Source organism: Thunnus thynnus, chromosome 15 (assembly GCF_963924715.1).
Source record: "Thunnus thynnus chromosome 15, fThuThy2.1, whole genome shotgun sequence".
NCBI classification, from domain to species: Eukaryota; Metazoa; Chordata; class Actinopteri; order Scombriformes; family Scombridae; genus Thunnus; species Thunnus thynnus.
In genome coordinates this window covers 19276999-19287405 of record NC_089531.1, presented here as the reverse complement: position 1 = coordinate 19287405, position 10407 = coordinate 19276999, and the positions used below count along the sequence as shown (strand labels likewise).

The 10407-nt window shown below is 38.7% G+C and overlaps 2 protein-coding genes across 2 annotated transcripts; both read left to right on the top strand.

The window, feature by feature from the left end:
- The first annotated feature begins 765 nt into the window (after positions 1-765).
- On the top strand, positions 766-3593 carry LOC137197786 (progranulin-like). The gene is made up of 6 exons (XM_067611195.1): positions 766-918; positions 1244-1387; positions 1518-1814; positions 2015-2188; positions 2645-2788; positions 3105-3593. Exons 2-6 carry the CDS (start codon positions 1244-1246, stop codon positions 3231-3233), a joined length of 888 nt encoding a protein of 295 aa, XP_067467296.1. The 5' UTR covers positions 766-918; the 3' UTR covers positions 3234-3593.
- Positions 3594-4035: 442 nt separating this feature from the next.
- Positions 4036-10308, top strand: LOC137197785 (zinc finger and SCAN domain-containing protein 31-like). The gene is made up of 7 exons (XM_067611194.1): positions 4036-4296; positions 6173-6271; positions 6587-6739; positions 7429-7554; positions 7709-7741; positions 8877-9035; positions 9120-10308. Exons 1-7 carry the CDS (start codon positions 4107-4109, stop codon positions 9854-9856), a joined length of 1497 nt encoding a protein of 498 aa, XP_067467295.1. The 5' UTR covers positions 4036-4106; the 3' UTR covers positions 9857-10308.
- The last annotated feature ends 99 nt before the right edge of the window (positions 10309-10407 follow it).

The window sequence follows — 10407 nt, the reverse complement described above, 5'->3', positions numbered from 1 at the left end:
ATTACATATTTAGATAATAACCAGAGGGTAAATGGTTTTTACCTTTTCTGCCGACACCTATGGCAGCTCTAACAAAGGATGGCACCCTTGAGGCTGGAGTCATTCGCTGTGATTTGCACTAGCTATTAAGCTAACCCCATATGCCACTTGAGCTATTGCAATTAGTTTCAATAGTTTCACAATGTACAATCTATCATTAAACTGCTGTATATCACACTAAAGGTGTAACTGGGCCAAACAATAATAACATGAGATTATTTTATAGCCTCATTCAGTAGTTTAGGGTTACAGACTCAGTTGCCTTGTGCAGTTGATCTCAACCAGTTCATAACCAGCCAACCTACCAGAATATCACGTTTCCTCATAGCTGTTATGACTAACGTGTTTTTGACTTAAGAGGGAACTTATAATCTTGATGATACTTTAATGTCTAGTGTAAAACACAGATACATTTTAAACTATGCTAATCAGAAGTTCAGTTTTGAAATATGCTTTAGTTGGTTTTATGGTTTAAAAGTCATATTAGCATAACATTTGAAACTTTCGCCCTACTAATGTCTTTCTAAATAGACAATATTCCTGAATGAAACTTTAGCAGTAAGTCTTGTGATTTAAACAATGTAATGATATCAAAGGTTAATGTGAGCTTGTAAACTGTTTCATGTTTAACCTGTGTGTGTTTATGCAGCATCATACAATGATTACCCAACCCTGGCTGACTAGGGTTGTTCCTCCAGAAGCCCCTTACTGTCCTAATCTGACAGTCACAGGACATGGGTGTCATATAAAGTCGAGCATCCAGTTTGTTTAGTGGGAGGGCCAAACCTACCATATAAAGAGAGGCGGTGTCTGTTGTTCAGTACGGGGGAGGTGTGAGACGTATGTCAGGAAGCTGTTGAATCACTTCACAGACAGAAGGTAAGCAAAAATCTATGAATCCTTATCAAAACCTTGGTGTAACTGCCACCAGTATGGTGTTTTATAAACAGTCACAGCTTTTTATTTATTATGACTATACAGTGAGGTTATATGTTTGAAAAGTACAACTTTAATTTATGCTGAATTGAAACTGAAAGTTACCAGCAACACCTCAACGAAATGACAGTAAAAGTTTCAGATGTAGTTTAAGTCACAACTTGACTGAGGAACTGAAAAGAATGTGCAGTTGTTGTTCTAAAACTGCTCACAATGTATCACATTTAGCTGAATCAAATAAACTTCATGTCAATTTTCTCTTGTCCAGATGTTGAGGATCACTGTATGGCTGTTGGTGGGAGTGTGCGGGTTTGCATCTTGCAACAACATATGCCCTGACGGGAACATCTGCCCTGATCTCTCCACCTGCTGTATGACTAGAGATGGATATCGCTGCTGTCCATATCCCAAAGTAAGTCAGACATGTTCATACACTGCATAACTTGACCTGTACTTGTGTAGACTTGACATATTGGTCCAGAAAAGTGTTGTCAGTATTTCATTGATATTCTCTGCGTGTCTGTATTCATGTGCGTCTCCAGGCTGTGTGCTGCTCCGACTTGGAGCACTGCTGCCCCTCAGGGTTTCGCTGTAACCCGGTTACCGAGATGTGTGAGAAAGTAAACCAGCCATGGATGAACATACCCATGGTGAAGAAGGAAGCTGCAGAGAAACCAAGCACCCTTCTTATACCCGTCTCTCCCCTTCAGGAGCTCAAAAACAACCTAGACCAAAAAAAGAGTTCAATTGTCCACTGTGACAACTACCATAACTGTCATGGTGGCACCACCTGCTGCAGACACCCAGGAGGTGTCTGGTTCTGTTGCCCCATCTCTCCTGTGAGTTGACCCAGTAAATACTCTGCGATAAGACACATGACAGTAATGTAATATTTTTAATTCTCTATTTTCATGGCATCAATTCAAAGCTTGTAACTCAAATGTTTCACTTGCAATCACATTCATAATTCAGTGTTGTCATCTTGAAGAGTGTTAATGCTCTTTTGAATTGATTGTTGTGTAAAATGTCTGCCTTGTAGGGCAAGTGTTGTCTGGATGGCTACCACTGTTGTCCATATGGCTTTGACTGTGACCTTACCTACACGCACTGTGTGAGGCGAGGCCTGAGATATCCTTTCACCCCTAAACAAGCTCTGTCTTCAGTTCCTGCCACTCACATTTCAACCTCAGAGGACAAAGACAACCTGCAGGAGGTAGGACATATCACACTGTATGTATGTCACTACTTTATCTGAATGACAATCCATTTGGATAAAGTTAGAGGCCCTGAAAACGTAATTTCTCAATCAGCTTCTTATTATGTATTGGGGCCTTACATGATCACAGTCTTCTCCCAAAGAGTGAGGCACTTATCAGCTAAATATTTCCTTCAGGAGTTGGTGTAGTGCAAAACAGAGCTAATAGGTGCCATGTGGCCAAAAAAACCCACCAACAACAAAAAGTTACTGCAGATTTTGATTGTTGCTTAATTAGTCATGAATATTTAATGTTGTATAGAAATACATAGCATTAGAAACCAGGTTTTTAGGGGCTTAAAAAAGGCATAGAGGACTAGTTAATTAATATATAAATACATATATATATTAATAATTACATATTTAGATAGTGACTAGAGGGTAATGGTCAGTTTGTTTTTACCTTTTGTGCAGACACCTATGGCAGCTCTAACAGAGGCTAATGGCGGCACCCTTGAGGTTGGAGTCATTCGCTGTGATTTGAAGTTCTACTGCTCAGCGGGGACAACTTGCTGCAAGAGAGCGAAAGGCCAGTGGAGCTGCTGTCCCTACCCACTGGTACGGATTGTGCATTTTTGCAATTATTTTAGATTAGGTGTGAAAATGTGTGTAAAGATATCATAAAAGAAAGGCATACTGATTGTTTAGTAAAAGTGCTTAGAGGAAACAGGAATATAGAGGGTTTCAAGCAGAGAAATATTAAATGATCAACATCTTTTAACATTGTGTTTATTCACCACATTATAAACATGACAAACTGATTTGAATTTCATTGCACTGACCATAAACTTAGATGCTCATAAATCTTCACCTTTACTGCAGTGATTTAGGAGGCATTATGTTGTTCTAACGGCAGGATTGGTACTGATTTCAGGGCCAGTGTTGTGCAGATGGACTGCACTGCTGTGAATATGGATATACCTGTGACCCCTCCTCCATGAATTGCAGACAATGGTACTCTCAGATCCCCTCAGGAACACAAGAAGATGCCAAAACAGACTGAGAGCATGTTGTTAATGTTTTTGCACCATGAGTGCTGTGTCATCATTTTGGTACAGTTCAAATCTAACCATGTATTACAGCTTCAGTAGAGAAAATGAACACAAACTGATCAGATCACAAACTGATTATTGTTTACAACCTCATATGATTTCTCTTATCCATTGTGAATTTCATTTTTGATGATTGGTAATGTATATCTGGTTATCACAAGGGATGGTATGTCAACATTCATTTTCAGTATCATTTTTTTCTTTTTTTGGAAATAGCCAAATCATGGCTAACTTTATTCCAGCATCAAATCGTTTCATGATATTGCAAATAAACTGATTTTTTTAAAAAAATAAAAAATATGGAAATGTGAGTGAAATATTCTCCATCTGTTTTGCTGTCTCATGCCACCTGAACTTGATGTGTCACTAGGCCATAGACCACTCACCTGACTTTCCAATAATTTGATTAGTTATTATATTTGGATATTATGACAGATTTAGTGGTGTAGTGGAATCATAGCTCAGCTTCTAGTGAGCCTGCTGCTCTCCATTGAACTGTGATCTTCATCAAGAGGCTCATACTTTTTAGGAAAATACGAAAATTCCATTTTAATTCCGCCTTATTTTTTCCCACCTGTATTCGGCGAAGACCCGCCCTACTCTGCCTCTGATTGGCTATTACTCGTTGCCTTCCTTTGGTTCGATTGGTTAGATTTATGCATGAGGAGTAAGATGATTGGGTATCAGGGTCAGAGCCAATCAGAGGCAGAGTAAGGCGGGCCTTCGCAGTATGTTGGTGGGAAAAAAAATAACGCCGACTGGTACATTTCCAGTGGTTCCCATGTATATCGTTCCGGGTCAAGGCGTTTACTAATGGTGTACATATGAACCAAATGGAAGAACTAAAACTATTCGTCTCCGAGCGGCTCAAAGCTGCTGCTTCTGAAATATTTGGCGCTATTGAGAAAACAGTAACGGACTACGAGGAGCGGGCTTGCCGTTTGAAGGAAGACAACGACCGCCACCGTTCTCTTCTGGACATTATCCTCAAAACCAAGTTACCACAGACAGAAGGTTGGTCCGTCCGATAAATCTGCCTGCCAACACAGATGTTAACCGAGTCACTGGTGCTCGAAGAAATGTTGTTGTTGCTTCTAAAATCGATAACGGTTCAAACAGTGTGCCGCCACAAAGCTAACGTTAACATTATTGTAATCTTGTCAAGCCTTTTCTTACATTGGTGCATATTGTTGAGTGGAATTACAGATTTATAAAGATTTCCCGACAACACTGAAGACACTAAGAGAATGCTATTATCTTCTCAGAGTGTTATTGTTATTAAGAAAACCAGCCAAGTAAAACTAACGTTAGCCTAGCTTAATTGCAGGTGTAGAGAAGTCACCAAACGTTATATGTTTATTAATGAGGGAGTGGATCTCTATATAAAAACCTATTACATTAGTGTTAAACGCTAGGTTTTAATTCTCTAGCTTGTGTATAGTACACGGCTCAAACAAATTAGGTATAATCATTTGCAGTTGATATGATAACGTTGCAGTAAGTTTTGATTGTTCAGGTGCAAGTGGCAACTAAGCTGCAAGTTATGCCTGTTGCACATTTAACACTGGATGTAATAATTTTGGCACTTCACTACAGGAAGACTGTAGCCTCTATTCTATTTGAATGAAAAACAAAACTCTACACAACATAAACAATATACCAATAAAGCACAACAACTACAACAACATGTAATTGGAAACTGAAGCAAAACAGAAGGTATGCAGGCATATTGTAGGCAAATAAAACATTTCTTTCATTTTGCCTTGGCATCTATTTGATTCCATTCAAAATAGATGGTCAAATAGGAATTGTGAGCTTGATACCCGAGGAGGTTTAGTGAAGCCAAAGCTGCAGATGGATGGCTCGACAGATATATAATATATGTCTTTTTTTTTTTAAGTTGCTTTTTTAAAGTTTCTCTGCCAGCAAATGCACTAACTACTGTATGGCAATTGCCAGCATAGCACAACTACATGACAGTGACATAATAGTGGCTGTCAGGGTCACTGTGCACCTATTAAATGGATATTTGACAATGAAAAGACAATATGGACTAATGGCATAGTTTCTGATCAATATTATGCCTGCTGCCAGACTTGATTGATATATAAAACATGTCATTGAGTAAAAGGTCTCACTCGTCAATAGGCCCTTTTCACAGAAGAACTTTTTGACATGTAACAGTAGGAAAATCACAGATGTAGCCTAAATAATAAACTTAATGATGGCTGAATTACATTTAGCTGCTTCAGTTTCAAGGTCGTAGTTTTATGCATGCTGGCTCACTGTCACACTGTCATGGTTTACTGGGATGCTTGAATAGAACTGAGCCATCGTTAAAGTTATTAGTAACAGCTGTGGTTTTTGGACTATGAGAACTTAAAACGAATGCTGTGAAAAAGGCCTTTTGGCATGCTTAAAATGTGTTATATCACTAATTTTCATCAACATGAATGTTTTGAATGCCCGTTTTTCTCTGCATCAAAAAGGAAAACAGTTGCTACCCTATGTTACAAGCAGTGTTTGTAAGCAAATGCTCACACTCTGGCAGCTGCTAGCGTGACATGCCACCCAAAAGTGTGTTACAGAGGTGGCAGCTGCCAGCAGCAGTCCATATCAAACTGACATGCCATGACCATGACAGTGGCTTCATGTTATGGTCACTGTTCACTAGCTCTTAAATGTCAGAACCAACTGGCCATTGTCCCTCTTGTTTTCTGAGACACCATCATCTTTGCTCAGAAGGAGGAAAAATGTCACAAGAAAATGGCAAATGTTTGGAATATAGCTGATCTACTTTTGTTGTTGTTTTGGTTCTTTTTTATTATTCCTCTCAATACATTCATATTTAGGCCCAACCTGCTTTGTGTTCTACTCTTTTTTTCTGCAGCAAGCCAGGCAACCAAAAGTACCCCTGCTCCTGCAGGACCAGGTGCATCAGATTCATATCCTACCCCCAGGGCCAGAGAAACCTCCAGCCAGCCCAATGGTAGGAATTTAGTCTAACCCTTCTGTAGAATCAATTCATTAAGTTCTTCTGTGAAACTCAACAAAATGTTATTCATTTGTGGAAAAATCCTGTTATTTAGAATAAAGATCTTGAAGTCATCTCTCCTCCAACATGGACACCAATAACCATTATTAGACACTCCAATGAAATAAGATAAGTCAGTCATTGCAGTGGAAAAACATATCACTGTTGACTGTGATGTGTTAATCAATCAGTGTTGAAGTGAACTCTAGTAATTCTGTTAAATGTCATACGGTGTAAAGTCACTAAATTAGATCTTCCTCTTTTTTTCAGACTTGCAGTGTGTCTTCACCTCGCGCACTGACTTTTTCAAGTTTGCATCCGATGGCAATTGTCCCTACTGCATCAAGGGAATTCAGGCCTCAGAGAAACATTTGATGAGAAGGCATTATCTATTCGCTGTTCATTTTACTGAGAGTGGCACTGGTAAGTTTTATTAGCAATCAAAATCAATCAAACATGAGCTTTAAAGCACACAATCTGGAATTAAAATCCTATACCATCTCGGTTTGTTAACTTTCGTCATATTTAATTCTTACAATGGAAACTTTATAAATAATATGAGGGTAGTCTTTTATTGTGTCATTTTGGATACGGTAGCTGTCTTGCACATTTTAGTCCATTTACCCTAAACCACTTTACATCACTCCTACATTTTTCAAAACATACTATAGCTATTTAGATAGACAAATGCATTTTTCTTCCAGGTGGACATTGGTTCAGTTTATGTCACTAAAGCCAAAGTCTTCCGGGTTGTGTTTTAGTGCTGGTGTAAACATTCTTTGTGTTTTTGGTTTAATTTTCGGGGAAAAAAAGGTAATGAAGGCATCGCTTTTCCCTCTAAAATCTCTGTCGTAGCCACAAGGCCATGTACATTTTTTCAAAATCAACAACTGATTTAGTAATTAACAATTAAAAGGTTGATGTACTAATGGCACAGTTGCTAGGATGTTAAGTATGATAGATTACCTTAGTCTAGCTACATTGTTGAAGTATGCAAGCTGATTTCCACAACATGGAAATGTACTAAAATATGCTAAAACAATGTTCTTGTAAGCGTCCAGCCATTTAAGGTTTTTGCTTGTAGTTAGTCGGCTACGTTTTTTTCTTTTCAGAAAAATTTGTTGTACCGTGTATGTGCAAAGACAGGATCAAAGGCAGAAGTCACTGGCACTGCCCGTACTGCACAAAGATCATATTTCGGAAATGTAACTTTGAGGTGCACCTATCCAAGCAGCATGGTAAGTACAGCGTCTTGGCATCCTCATAACTTTGCATTTTACTATTCCTTGTTTTGTTTTTGTTTGTTTTCAAAAGCACCTTTTCAGATCTGTTCTGTTTTAGTGCCTCCACTAATATTTTTTTTCACTGACTAGTGTGTGTTTTACTTTACAGGTTATGCAATACTGCAGCAAGGCCACGATCCAGGTTAGTTTACCATATGTCTAATGCTCCTCAGTTGTCCATGAATGGTGTCATTTTAACACTGTTACAGAACTGATAGTTAATATTTATCGCATAGGTTACATCTTCTCTGGTGCGTGGAACCCATCTGCTCCTTTTGAAAAATATGGTTAGTTTTCAGTGAAGATCTGTAAAAACCAAAAACAGTGTGCTGTGTTAATAGGCAGCATGGGTGGTACAGCCACATATTTGCATTTACTAAGCCTGATAAGTAGTTTGATGGAGTATTGACTGAAAGAAACATAGATATTTGGCAGTCTGTCACTTTAAACGCACAATATGTAATTTCAGCAGCTAGGGGTCTCTCAAAAAATCAGTGTTTCTCCGACGATGTACGGCGACCACCGGACGTCCGGTACGGGCTGTTAGCCGAGCTGCTGCTAACACTTGTTCGGTTTATTTCTCTTATAACGTAAGATCCAGACGTTCGGCTGGTTTCTCCCGGGAGCTGAATTATCCGCAGAGGTCTCATCCTCTCCAAAAACAAACGTATACGCAGATTAAAATCGTTAAAAATACTAATTGAAGCTGTTTCACCTAAAAAAATCAATATTTCTCCAGTGATGTTTGGTGACCACCGGACTTCCTGGAGGGGCTGTTAGCTGAGCTGCTGCTAACGTTTGCCCAGTTTATTTATCTGATAACTTAAGATCCAGATCCTTCTTCTTGCTAAAAGATAAAGTTAAAAGCGACCTAAATTTATCATGAAAATATGGCTTAAAACTGAATAAAAGTCAATTTATAACAGTTTCTGTGAAACAACTACAATGCTGATGTATTATCTTGTATGTGTGTAAGTTACGCTTTGGTAGACGCCATTGTAGAGGACAAACACAGCGCTGTATGCATCTTGTGTGTGTTTACTCTTTGATAGAGGAGGTATGACGGCATTGACAGGCGACCAAATGAAACGGTCCGTTACTTTGATTAAATTACAAATTTCTTTGGATTTGAAAATTGTTGGAAACATTTGAGATAATCTAAGTGCACAACTCAACAAAATATATAACATAGGCCTAGTTGTTTTTAGACATTTTAATGTGGAATAATTACATATTATACCTTTTAATAAAACACAGTGAACCACTCTTCCCCTTAGAGATGGATCAACCCTCCATCTCTGTCTTTGAGGAGGAGGTCCCCTTGAGTCCTGAACCCTGGTGTCAGCAAGAGCTCAGCAGTCTGAACCAGGAGCACCAACAGGCCTCACTGCTGCTTCAAGTTAAAGAAGAACAGGAACAAGAAATGCGGAGACAAGGTCTGGTTAAAGAGCATTCTATGCAGCATGTTTAAAAAGTTGTCATGCAAACAACTAAATATTTTTTTCCCTTTTTATCATCAGCGAGTCATCAGGAGGTGCAGTACACAGATCCTCTACCGAGCAAAGGCGAGCAGATACAAAAAGGTAACAGTCAAATAGGAGAACAACATCTGGAGGCAGATCATGGCCAAGACTCTGCACTCAACGTCATCTGTGTGGACAGTTTTATCCAAGATCTCAGTGAAATCAACAGCGGGGAAAGCAGAAAGAGACATTCTCTTCCTAATTCTTCAACCAAGACTCTTGAAACTCAGCCTGATAACGGGGTTACTGAAATACGGGAGCCAGCTGGAGAATCTCTGCACATCACTGCAGGCGGTGCTGTTGCTGAGAACGGAAGAAGCAGCAAGATTGAGGAGTGCAAGAAGAACAACGCAGGTTTAAAGGCACTCGATTCAAACCTGAAAAAAAAATGTTTTAAAAGATCTTTACCTTCCGTGAGTTTAAATATACAGAAATCAACAAAGTTATCTGTCAGTCAGAATCACACAGGAGCTTATTGTTGTAAAGCATGCGGAAAGACTTTTCATTACATGTACACACTTCGAGCACATGCCCAAACACACACGGGGGATAAAATCCATATTTGTGGAATTTGTGGAAAACACTTAGAGGACACAAAGAGTTTAGTCCAACACCTACAGAACCATACAAAGAGAAACAAATGTGGTATATGCGGCAAGCAATTTTCTAATAATTCCCGTCTGAAGCGGCATAGGAGATTTCACAGACCAAAGGGTCTAAATGTCGTGTCATAAGCTTAAAAACCACAGATGGGCCAAATCTGACAGACGTCATAAAAGCATCAAAACCTGCCATGAATATTGGAATGTGATTGACTACAGTAAATCCACTCGATGGGAGATACCAGGGCAGTGGAGAACAAATGGGACAAATAACTTGTATGTTGTTGTTTATTGTTTGTTATCATTGCGTTCATATAATGAATTGTTTCAGTATTGTGGCTCATGATACAATTTTGTAGACTTTCAACAGTTGTTTTTTTTTAGGTCAGATTACTCTTAAACAGTGATAAACTGTTTTATATGTGCCTTACTAACACCTTATTTCAGTGTAAATAATTGATTAACTCAGTTTAGGATTTGAAGTATTTTCTTTTTGTTACAAACATATAAACAGCCTTGACCACTGTTATATTTTGTTTCTTCCTCTTCCAAATAAAAGTGCAATACTTGAGTAAATACCATAACAGGAAGCCAAGCAGTGAAACTTCACAATTCCTCTATTTTTGTTCAGTTTTATTCATGTATTTTAATTGTGTCAATTATATCATCTTACCACACAGCTA

Excerpts from the sequence above, each read along its gene's own strand:
- LOC137197786 (XM_067611195.1), top strand. The coding sequence starts at position 1,244 with ATGTTGAGGATCACTGTATGGCTGTTGGTGGGAGTGTGCGGGTTTGCA. Across the intron at positions 2,189-2,644 it reads ACAAAGACAACCTGCAGGAG|ACACCTATGGCAGCTCTAAC; the intron begins GTAGGACATATC and ends CCTTTTGTGCAG. Across the intron at positions 2,789-3,104 it reads GCTGCTGTCCCTACCCACTG|GGCCAGTGTTGTGCAGATGG; the intron begins GTACGGATTGTG and ends TACTGATTTCAG.
- LOC137197785 (XM_067611194.1), top strand. The coding sequence starts at position 4,107 with ATGAACCAAATGGAAGAACTAAAACTATTCGTCTCCGAGCGGCTCAAA. Across the intron at positions 7,742-8,876 it reads GCAGCAAGGCCACGATCCAG|AGATGGATCAACCCTCCATC; the intron begins GTTAGTTTACCA and ends TCTTCCCCTTAG. Across the intron at positions 9,036-9,119 it reads ACAAGAAATGCGGAGACAAG|CGAGTCATCAGGAGGTGCAG; the intron begins GTCTGGTTAAAG and ends TTTTATCATCAG.